The sequence below is a fragment of the Balaenoptera physalus genome, assembly GCF_965194825.1.
Source record: "Balaenoptera physalus genome assembly, chromosome: 13".
In the NCBI taxonomy this organism is placed as follows: domain Eukaryota; kingdom Metazoa; phylum Chordata; class Mammalia; order Artiodactyla; family Balaenopteridae; genus Balaenoptera; species Balaenoptera physalus.
In genome coordinates, this window is record NC_138892.1 from 65,391,901 (window position 1) to 65,403,156 (window position 11,256).

Below are 11,256 nucleotides of genomic sequence, written 5' to 3' on the forward strand. Positions count from 1 at the left end.
AAGGGCAGGAGACCTCTGCTGGCAAGGATGCCTGTAAGCCAAGGGAAGCGTTGGGGCAGGCTGAAGATCTCTGGAGCTACCCGAGCCGCTGCTAAAGCCAAACTCTGAGGCCAGAGCTGACCCCTCCCAAGAGGCAGGCGTAGGGCTCGGAGGTGGGCGGAAGCCAAGCCACCCAGAAGGGAGCTGCTCCTGCCGGCTCCGATTGCCCTGCAGTGTGCTCTCTCTGAGGGCTCTACCCAAGACTGTCTGTCCAGCGACAAAACTTCCATCTCAGCTCCATCTTCATCTTCTCAAGGGCACCTTGCAACCATCCAGCTATCAGTGGGGAAACTGAGGCAAAGAGAAATGACCACTTGGGACCAGGGTCCTGGCTCCCTAGACTGGGTCACTGCACCCTCCTTGCAGCCTGGGCGGTCCCAGAGCAGGTGAGCGGAACTCTGACCACCTCCCCCTTCAGCGGGGCCAAGCCTGAACCCAGGCGTCGGGGGAGAGGGTGTGTGTGTTCGCTGGGAGGAGGGGGAGCGGCTGGGCTCCCCGGGTCATGGCGGGGGGTGCGAGGAGTGGGGTGGGGATGCCCCGGGCTCGGGGAGGGGCCGCAGCTCTGTCAGCCGCGGCAGAGCCGCCGGTGAGCTCGGCGCGAGTAGAGCCAGAGCCCCCAGTTCTTTGCTCGCCCGCCTGCTAGCTTTCTCGATCACTCCCTCCCTTCCTCCCTCCCTTCCTCCCGGCGGCCGCGGCGGCGCTGGGGAAGCGGCGAAGAGGAGTGGCCCTGCCCTGGAAGAATGCGGCTCTGCCGAGGGGGCAGAACCCGACGCAGTCTCCCCACGGTTTGAACAGCCCGAGCCCAGGCTACCCAACCGCGCCGGTGGCGGACTCCGCACCAGAGCAGCTGGAGGTAATCGGGACCGGGAAAGCAGGGAGGGCAGGGACTCGCACACGGGGACGAGACAGGCACAGTGGCAGTCAGACAGACAGACACGCATCCGCCCACGGGGGCACAGAGATGCGGAGAGAGCCGGGGATATCGCCAGAGATAAAGACACAGCAAATAAAGGAGTGGCCCCAGATTTGGAGGGCAATGAACGGGAGCAAAGGGGTGGGGACTGAGACTGGGGACCTGGCGGGGACCAGACGGGCGATGCTAGGAGGAGGGGAACATGTAGTTAGGGAAGGTGGCAGATGAAGAAGAGGTCTCAGCTTGCTCCATGGTCCCTTTCAGGAGGGAACCAAGGTCCCCTCCCTGACTTTGCCGCACCTGGAGCCTCCCCTCGCTCCCTACTGGGGCTGAAGGGGGCAGAGTGGGATGGGGAGCCCATTTCTCCACCCTTTTCAGAGAAGCTGCTGGCCTTAGACGGCACCTGGAGGCGACACTCCCCCACCCCCGCCCTGCCAGCTGGGGGTGGTGGGGAACCCCCTCCCAATCCTGCCCAGCATCCCAGTGAGAGGGTGAAGCTGTGCTGGGCAGGGGAAGCCAGTCTTGGGGCCCTTGAAAAGGGAGCGGTGGAGAGCTCCCAAGGTAGTGGAGAGCTGTTTGTGAGTCTATACATCTCTTTGCACGTGAGTGTGCCTGTGTGCCAGGCATTGTGTCTGGCGAGATCGGCTCCAGAGCACTAGCGTAAGTCCCAGCTTCTAGGCAGGGACTTCCTCCAGGGCCCAGGTACTCTGGGAATCAAGGCGTGATCTTTATTGTTTTGTTTGAGGGGGGTGAGAACTGTCGGTGGGGTGGCACCGGTGAGTTAGGAGCCCGAAGTTGGGCATTCTTTGGTTGCCCAGGCGAGCCACCCTATTCCGGAGCCATCCTTAAGTCTCCCTGTCCCGCAGGCCCTGATCGATCTGCCCACCGGGGCCTTCGGGCCCGGGATTCGACATGCGGGAGGAGCCGCGGCCGCGGCCTCCGCCCTCGGGCCTCGCGGGTCTCCTGTTCCTGGCTTTGTGCAGTCGGTGAGCAGTTCCCCTGTCACCCAGCCCACGAGAGAAGGCCCTGGGCTAGAGGCGGGGCGGGAGGAGTCAGAGGGGGCGCGAGGCCTGGACCACAGACCCTCAAATGCCTTCTCGGTTCCCAGGGCCCTAAGCAATGAGATTCTGGGTCTGAAGCTGCCCGGCGAGCCGCCGCTGACCGCCAACACCGTATGCTTGACGCTGTCGGGCCTGAGCAAGCGGCAGTTAGGCCTGTGCCTGCGCAGCCCCGACGTGACGGCGTCCGCGCTTCAGGGCCTGCACATCGCGGTCCACGAGTGTCAGCACCAGCTGCGTGACCAGCGCTGGAACTGCTCGGCGCTCGAGGGCGGCGGCCGCCTGCCGCACCACAGCGCCATCCTCAAGCGCGGTGAGCCTGACGGGGCGGGTCTGCGCCGCCGCCGGGGCTGGGGGGCGGGGGACAGGCCGAGGCGAGCGGAGGCGGGAAGGGACGAGTTCACGACTCCGGGAGGGGCCTCTCCGGGAATTCCCCCCGGAGCCGCGCAGGGAGTAGGGTCTGGCCACCCGTCTGGGGCCCCGTGCTTCTGACTTCCACCTGCGCACTGCCGGCAAGGCAGCTGGGTCCCTGCTCCCCTACCTTAGGGCCCCCCCTTTCCTGCCTCCGCCCAGCTGATCTGGGCTGCACCTGCGAGCAAGAGATGCCCCCAGCCCTGGAAACTTCAAATGCCCCCCTTCTTCCCCTCCCCCAGTTTTCTGTCCCTCCCTCTCCATGGGACAAGCCCAGGCTGGTGTCCCCAGAGCCTCAGCGGGGGAGGGGTGACGCCCCCAACCGTTTAAGGGTTAAACCTACTCCCCTAATTACTGGGGTTCCCAGGAGCAGGAGGTGGGAACAAAGACCCTGATGGCTTTGAAGCCGGGGAGCGTCCCCCTCCTCTGTGCTGTGAGGGCCCCAGGTGGCTCTCACCTGAGCAGGTGAGGAGCGGCTGGAGGGGTGGAGAACAGGTTACTTCGGGGCCTGGTCTGGGGGCCCTGGTCTGAGAGGCAGCCCTGTCTCTTGCCAGGCCATGCCCGAGTTTACTCCCTAGAGGAGTAAACATCCATCTCAGGCTCAGCCCAAGGGTGGGGGCAATACTTTGGGGACCACAGGGTTAATAGGCAGCTGCCATCTTCAGGGGAATTCCCAAGACTTGTGCAAACAGCTTCCTCCCTGGAGGGTTGGGGTTGGAGGATCAGGAGGCTGGGCCAGGAGCCCTGCATCCTGGGGTGGGAGAGGCCTGGCCCCTAGAGAGGTGCTGTCTCTCATCCAGTCAGGGCTCCAGAGAGCCCCTGCCTAGAAGGAAGTGAGGGACCCCCTCCATTTCCACAGGGCCTGGTGTAGGCGAAGGCTTTGATGCCCAAATGAGAAGCGTGTCTATCTAAGCCCGGGAAAGGCTTGTCATCCTGAGCCTCTGTGACCCCCAAAACATAACAAAGAAGCCAACATTTTAAGAGGGCCTTAGGGAGAATCACCCCCACCTCTCTCCCTCTCCCAGTGTTTTATAGAGTAATAGCAGGTTAGGATAAACATAAAGGGCAGTCTTAATGGGCAAATATAAAACTAGAAGCTGGAAAAGGAAGGACAGCTCCACAGCTCCCGTACTTTGGGGATGTTGGAGTGGTGGAGGGTAGGTTGGTTAAAAGGCTGATTAAAATAATCTTGAATTACACACACACACACACACACACACACACACACACACACAACCAAAGGACTCTGCTTCCACCCCACCTGCAGGGCTGGGGAATTTCTAAGGCTTTCAGATGTAGAACTAAGTGAACACATCTTCAAAGACCTCAGGGACTCTCTCTTAGTCATCTCTCAACCCCAGGGGTCTTTCCCTTTAGGCTAGCTCTTTCATCCATACCTGAAAATCCCAGACTTACAGAGCAAGAATGGGCCTCAGGGATGATCTCAAACCATCCTCTCCCTTTAAAGATGAGGAAACTGAGGCTCTGTGCTTTCGGTTCCCTTACTTCCCGTGTGACTTGCTCCCAAATTACTCAGCTGGTAAATGGCAGGATCAGGAGTCAGGAGTTTCTGGAATTGGAGTGTGGCTGTTTATCTCCTTTGGCCTCCTTACTCTCAGCTGCCTGTCAGACTTACCCCTACCATCATAACCTTTTCATCCCCAGGTTTCCGAGAGAGCGCTTTTTCCTTCTCCATGCTGGCTGCTGGGGTCATGCATGCGGTAGCCACAGCCTGCAGCCTGGGCAAGCTGGTGAGCTGCAGCTGCGGCTGGAAGGGCAGTGGCGAGCAGGATCGGCTGAGGGCCAAACTGCTGCAGCTGCAGGCACTGTCCCGGGGCAAGAGTTTTCCCCACTCCCTGCCCAGCCCGGGCCCTGGCTCAGGCCCCAGCCCTGGCCCCCAGGACACATGGGAATGGGGTGGCTGTAACCATGACATGGACTTTGGAGAAAAGTTCTCTCGGGATTTCTTGGATTCCAGGGAAGCTCCCCGGGACATCCAGGCACGAATGCGAATCCACAACAACAGGGTGGGGCGTCAGGTATGTGCGCGCAACTTGCCCTCCGTCTCCCTAGCTTTCGAGGCCTGGCTAGATCTTGGGAGGCACAGCATAGCAAGAGGATGTGGTGGGTGATTGCCACTCACCAGCTGGGTGGCCTGGAGCAGAGCAAGTCACTTAACCTCAGTTTTGCATCTGTTAAAAGTCTAATGATACCTACCTTACAGTGTCATTAAGAGTGAGCTAGCAAATAGAGCACCCAGAATAGTGCCTAGTCCTTGGCAGGTGCTCATTACATGGTAGCTATTATTAGAGCTGTCTTCCCTACAGAACTTAGGGGTGCTAGACTCCCTGGTTTAGCAGTGCTCACTCTGGAAAGAGCACTGGACTGGGAGTCAGGACAACTGGAGCTGAGTCCTGTTGCCAGCTGGTTATTGAAGATGGGCAAATTACACTCTGCTCCGGCTTCAGTTCTCCAACCATAAAATGAGGGAGTTGGGCTATTAGCCAGCCTCGAAGTGCCCTTTCTCTTCTGATGTTTCCATGTCATTCTTGCCTCTGTTTGTCCCTCTGTGCCCTCTGTTCCCTCCCCTCTCCTGTGCCTCTGTGCTCTGTCCATTTGCTGCCCACCCCTTTCACCTCTTCCCTGCTGATGCTCTAGGTGGTAACTGAAAACCTGAAGCGGAAATGCAAGTGCCATGGCACATCAGGCAGCTGCCAGTTCAAGACGTGCTGGAGGTCAGCCCCAGAGTTCCGGGTGGTAGGGGCAGCCTTGAGGGAGCGGCTGGGCCGGGCCATCTTCATTGATACTCACAACCGCAACTCTGGAGCCTTCCAACCCCGCCTTCGTCCCCGTCGCCTCTCAGGAGAACTGGTCTACTTTGAGAAGTCTCCTGACTTCTGTGAGCGAGACCCCACCATGGGCTCCCCAGGCACGCGGGGCCGGGCCTGCAACAAGACCAGCCGCCTGCTGGATGGCTGTGGCAGCCTGTGCTGTGGCCGCGGCCACAACGTGCTCCGGCAGACACGAGTTGAGCGCTGTCATTGCCGCTTCCACTGGTGCTGCTACGTGCTATGTGATGAGTGCAAGGTCACAGAGTGGGTCAACGTGTGTAAGTGAGGGTCCGCCTCACTGAGGGGCTGGGGAAGGGGAGGGGCACCTTTGCAGCCTTTTGCTCTGATTTCTGTCCAGGGTCAATCTTGGCCCCTGGAAGCTCAAAGTATCTACCTGGAAACAGCTTTGGGGGTGGTAGGGGTCAGGTGGAGTCTGTGATGTGTGGCCTTCTCCCCCACAGTAGGAGGGCTTGAGGGGGAGCTGTCACCCTCTTCTGCTCCTTGAACATCCGAATGGACTAAGATGAAATGAACTGTATTGCCCCCCTCTACCCAACCTGGGGTCCCTTTAACTCTCATTCATACTCCTTTTGGCTGGGGAGTCCCTATAGTTTGACCACTCTTTTCTTTTGAGGGATAGCCCCAGGCATTGTGTGGAGCCATAAGACCTGTATCCAGAAGGAGACCACTCACTCCTATTTGCTGTTCCCAGACTCCTTTACTGCAGCCTGGGCCCCCTCTTAGGGAGTAATGGGAGATGGTTGTAGAGAGGTTTTTCTTAGGGAAGGGACAGAGTACAGGGCACTCAAAAGCCCTGAAAGTTGTCTGTCTAGGCCCTTAGGGAAGCTGCCCCCCCAATTCAGATGTTAAAGGGAACCCTCCAAAGGAAGAATTTTACCTAAGATTCTCTGAGCCTCTTTTTCTTTCTTCAGCAGGGGGGGTGGGAATGGATAATTTATTGTACTGAGACTTGTTCTTGGTTCTTGTTTGTAACAAAAATAAATTAAGTTACTGGACCAGTGAATACAGATGGTGATATTTCTACCCACATTTGGGATCCCAGTCCTGGATTCTTTGACGGGTGAATTCTCCTACCCTCCCACACTCAATGACTTTTTGTATATAATGCCTGGTTCCACAAAGGATTTCAGATGGTCTTCAGGTGACCTGGCGACTTTTAGTGTGGAAAAACCTGGGCAGGGCGGGGGGAATTCTAGGTGTGAGGGACTAGAGATGTAAACATAGGCCCTATTTACATTCTCTGTGCCTCAACTCCAAATTTTGCCTTGGTCACTGCCCTAAAACAGGGGTTGGCTTTTTTTTTTTCCCCTGTAAAGAGCTTGATGGTAGATACATTAGACTTTCGGACTTTGTCGAAACTACTCAACTCTGCCATAATTACTCAAAAGCAGCCATAGACCATACATAAACAAATGGGCATGGCTATGTCCAATAAAACTTAATTCACAGAAATGGACTGCGGGACCAGATTTGGTCCTCTGGCTGTGGTTTGTTTCGACCCCTACCCTACATACCATGAGGTCACCTCCCTTCTGGGGTTTTCATGTCCTGAAGATGTCCCAGCATTTAACCTGGACCCAAAAGGGCAGGTTCTTTTCTCTCTGGATCCAAATCAGAGAACTTGGAGATAGATGCAAGACTAATGGGAAACATATATAAAGGATTCCTACGCTCAAAATTGGAGTTTTTTACTTTGGAAACCAAAAACACCAGCATGCTCTCCCACTGAATTATTTGCCTATGTAGTTTGTCTTTCCTTATTCAGAGCTCTTCTGCATTTAATCTCAATAAAACAATGCCTTTATCTTTCAGGAGATAACCATAACTAGAGAAAACAGAATTTCTTTTATTTCAATTCCGATTTCTTTCTATTCCTAGCCCAGTATCATTGAAAACAAACAATTAGGGCTTCCCTGGTGGCACAGTGGTTGAGAATCCACCTGCCAATGCAGGGGACACGGGTTCGATCCCTGGTCCCGGAAGATCCCACGTGCCACGGAGCAACTAAGCCCGTGCACCACAGCTACTTAGCCTGCGCTCTAGAGCCCGCAAGCCACAACTACTGAGCCTGCATGCCACAACTACTGAAGCCTGCGCGCCTAGAGCCTGTGCTCCGCTCCGCAACAAGAGAAGCCACCACAATGAGAAGCCTGCACACCACAACGAAGAGTAACCCCCGCTCGCCGCAACTAGAGAAAGCCCGTGCGCAGCAACGAAGACCCAACGCAGCCAAAAATTTAAAAATAAATAAATAAATAAATAAATGCAATAAATAAATTTATTAAAAAAAGAAAAGAAAATAAACAATTATCTTTCAATTCAGAAAAGGAATCTGCATCACAAATTTAGAACTTTACAAATAACAATATTTATGGAGTTGCAAGACGCTGACTCTATCAGGTCATCTCCTTGGCTAGGGGATGTAGAAATAGTCCTTTTCACTCCTCTAGGCAATAGCTATATCTGCTACCCAAATTACCCTCAAAATCAGGTGAAATGACGGTAGCAAGAACCACAAGGGGTGTTGGTTTAGGGCAGTAGTTTATGGCAAAACTTTATGTCCTGAATTTCTGCTTGTGCACTGAGAATTCTTGATTTGGAAATTAGATGGAGGTAGGCTTTAGGCACTGACTGAGCCTAACATATGTATGGGATAGTTGGGGAGAGAGGGATGCAGCTAGAATACACACAGGATATGAGAGAATAATGATAAGGAATAGCCAGAATGGGAATTTCTCACACTCAGGAAGAGGGAGGAGAATGTCCAATGAAATCACAGCAGGAATATTTCAGTTTTTCCCCTATTTCCTTCCTCTGTGCTCTCTTTGGCTCCCTTTCTCTTTCTAGCGTTCTCTCTTCTTTCGTCAGACACACTCTGTGGCAAACTTAAGCCCCAAACCACAACCTTGAGAAATTCCAAATGGATTTTGTCAGCAAGGCCAACACCCCCCTCCCCACCCCTGCTCCCGGCACACGCTCTGGGCTCAGGCCCAGGCCTGGGGTCAGTGACGGGAGTGGGAGTGTGCAACCCACAGAGCGGGTGGCTAAAATTTCAGCTTTAGTTAGCGCCAATGGCAGCCAGAGGGAGGGAGAAAGACTGATGAGCTGTAAGTCAGGCCTCTTGGCCTCCTTCAGCTCTGGACAGAGCTCTTCTTCCCTTAGCTTTTCAAGTGGCTGGGGAGCTGGGGAGTGGTATTGGCTGGCTTATTGCCAGATGAGCAGCACCCCTCCTGTCTGTGCTCCTCTTTGCTCCATGGGAAGTGCCCAGTAATGCTGCAACAGACACTTTCCTCTCCAGACTCTAGACGGTGAAGGATAGAAGGGCTGGGAGATTCTCCAGTTCCATTCAACAGTTCTGACTCAAATTCATGATACTTGCTGCTAACCATACTAGACTGTCACCATTTCCATCCTTCTGTCACACCCGGACCCAACCTTGAGAGGATCTGAAGACTTCGGCAGGAACATTGACAGGTGTCACCTCCTGTCAGAGTCCCACAAGGCATGTTGGTATGGTTGAGGCACTAGCAAGGGCAGTGGCAAAGCATAATTTTGGTGATCAGTGTGTGGGCATAACCTGGTGGGGTGTGCCTAGAAAATTCTAGGAAAAGAAGTGAAAAGAGTAATCATGTGGAGGTATCACAGGGCCCACTCTAGGAGTCTGTAATAACACTGGAGGAGTCTTCTGCCATTTAAAACAGAGAGCTTAGGAGGGCAAAGGCCCTTAATGGCAATAACCCAGGATGGATACAACTCTCTTTGCTATAAGCATGATCCTTGTTATCCATCTCACCCTTCACCATCTTTTCTTTTCTTTTATTGGAGTATAGTTGATTTACACTGTTGTGTTAGTTTCAAGTGTACAGCAAAGTGATTCAGTTATATGTATACATATATTCATTATTTTTCAGATTCTTTTCTCATATAGGTTATCACAGAATATTGAGTAGAGTTCCCTATGCTATACATTAAGTCCTTGTTGGTTACCTATCTTACATATAGTAGTGTGGGGACTCCCCTGGTGGTGCAGTTGTTAAGAATCCGCCTGCCAAGGCAGGGGACACAGGTTCAATCCCTGGTCCAGGAAGATCCCACATGCCACGGAGCAGCTAAGCCCGTGCGCCACAACTACTGAGCCTGCGCTCTAGAGCCCGCGAGCCACAACTATGGAGCCCGTGTGCCACAACTACTGAAGCCCACGCGCCTAGAGCTTGTGCTCTGCAACAAGAGAAGCCACCACAATGAGAAGCACGCGCACCGCAACGAAGAGTAGCCCCCGCTCACCACAACTAGAGACAGCCCACTTGCAGCAACGAAGACCCAATGCAGCCAAAAATAAATAAAATAAATAAATTTATTTAAAAAAATATATAGTAGTGTCTGTATGCTAATCCCAAGCTCCTGATTTATCCGCCCGCCCCACACATTTCCCCTTTGGTAACCATAAGTTTGTTTTCAATCATCCTTCACCATCCTTTTTCTGTTTTTAAATAGTATCTTAATTTTATTGGAGTATAGTTGATTTACAATGTTGTATTAGTTTCAGGTGTACAGCAAATTGATTCAGTTATACATATACATATATGCATTCTTTTTTGGATTCTTTTCTCATGTAGGTTATCACTCATCCTTCACCATCTTAAATTAAGGGCCTCTTGACTTCACATTCTAGGGTTGTGTTATTCTTCAGGTTAAAATAAGAGAGAAAACAAACTGGGGGTACTTCCCTGGCGGTCCAGTGGTTAAGATTTTGTCTTCCAATGCAGGGGGTGTGGGTTCCATCCCTGGTTGGGGAGCTAAGATCCCACATGCTTTGCGGCCAAAAAACCAAAACATAAAACAATGTTGTAACAAAGCAATATTGTAACAGAGTCAATACAAGACAATATTGTAACAAAGTCAATAAAGACTTTAAAACAAAAAAAACCCAAACTGGAATAAGAGGAAGGGACTGGTGAATTCATACACCAGGGATTGATGGGGATAAGGGGTAGACAGAGTGTAGCTATCTACCAGTCTAGTTCTTCTTGGAAGGAGACAAGAAACAAGGTAAAAAAAACCAAAACCAAAAACAAATTAAAAAAGCAACAATTTTGGCTCAAGCTTTAGGGAAGAGCCACGTGTTCCCTTATACAGATGGTCCCAACTTACAATGGTTCAACTTATGATTTTTTTACTTTATGATGGTGCAAAAGTGATATGCCTCGAGTAGAAACTGTAAATTAATTTTGAATTTTGATCTTTTCCCAGGCTATATGATGTTCTGTTGTGATGCTAGGCAGTGGCAGTGAGTTGCAGCTCCCAGTCAGCCATGCTATCACAAGGGTAAACAACTGATACACTTACAACCATTCTGTGCCCATAAAAGCATTCTGTTTTCCACTTTCAGTATAGTATAGTATTCAATAGATTACATAAGATATTCAACACTTTATTATAAAATAGGCTTTGTGTTAGATTATTTTGCCCAATTGTAGACTAATGTAAGTGTTCTGAACATGTTTAAGGCAGGCTAGGCTAAGCTACTATGTTCGGTAGGTTAGGTGCAAACGCATTTTTGACTTAAGATGTTTTAACTTACGATGGGTTTATTGGGATGTAACCCCATTGTACGCTGAGGAGGATCTGTACTGCTGTAAATGAGGAGAAAGGGCACTTCAAGAACCTTTTTCCATTCTTAGCATTACTAGCGCCCTTCTTGTATCACAGCTGTGACTATTCCAAGGCAGCTTTCCATGTCTAGACCAGCTGCAGAAATGAGTGTGAGGAAAGTGGGGGTTGGCAGGAATAGAGAAACACGGGTGCAAAATCCCCCACTTTCCTTGTAATCCTAAAATTCATACTCATCTAGGTATACTTCCTCAAACCATACCTCTGAATACTGGTCTTCAACCGTTTGTATTTCAAGTCCCAACTTCCTAACTGGCCCAGTGTCCAGCTGTTTCCTTCAGTCTCTTCAATTCATCACTCTCCCTCTTTCCTA

General features: G+C 52.1%; 1 protein-coding gene across 2 annotated transcripts; it reads left to right on the forward strand.

Annotated features, from left to right (window-relative positions):
- The first annotated feature begins 729 nt into the window (after window positions 1-729).
- On the forward strand, window positions 730-10,199 carry WNT10B (Wnt family member 10B). 2 transcript variants are annotated; one of them, XM_082421453.1, is made up of 6 exons: window positions 730-892; window positions 1,819-1,938; window positions 2,061-2,323; window positions 4,087-4,460; window positions 5,080-5,530; window positions 7,152-10,199. In XM_082421453.1, the coding sequence occupies exons 2-6, from the start codon at window positions 1,865-1,867 to the stop codon at window positions 7,163-7,165; spliced, it is 1,176 nt and encodes a 391-aa protein (XP_082277579.1). In that variant the 5' UTR covers window positions 730-892; window positions 1,819-1,864; the 3' UTR covers window positions 7,166-10,199. The 2 variants fall into 2 exon arrangements, with proteins under 2 accessions (XP_082277579.1, XP_082277580.1); XM_082421454.1 differs by having other exon boundaries at window positions 5,080-10,199.
- Window positions 10,200-11,256: the final 1,057 nt, after the last annotated feature.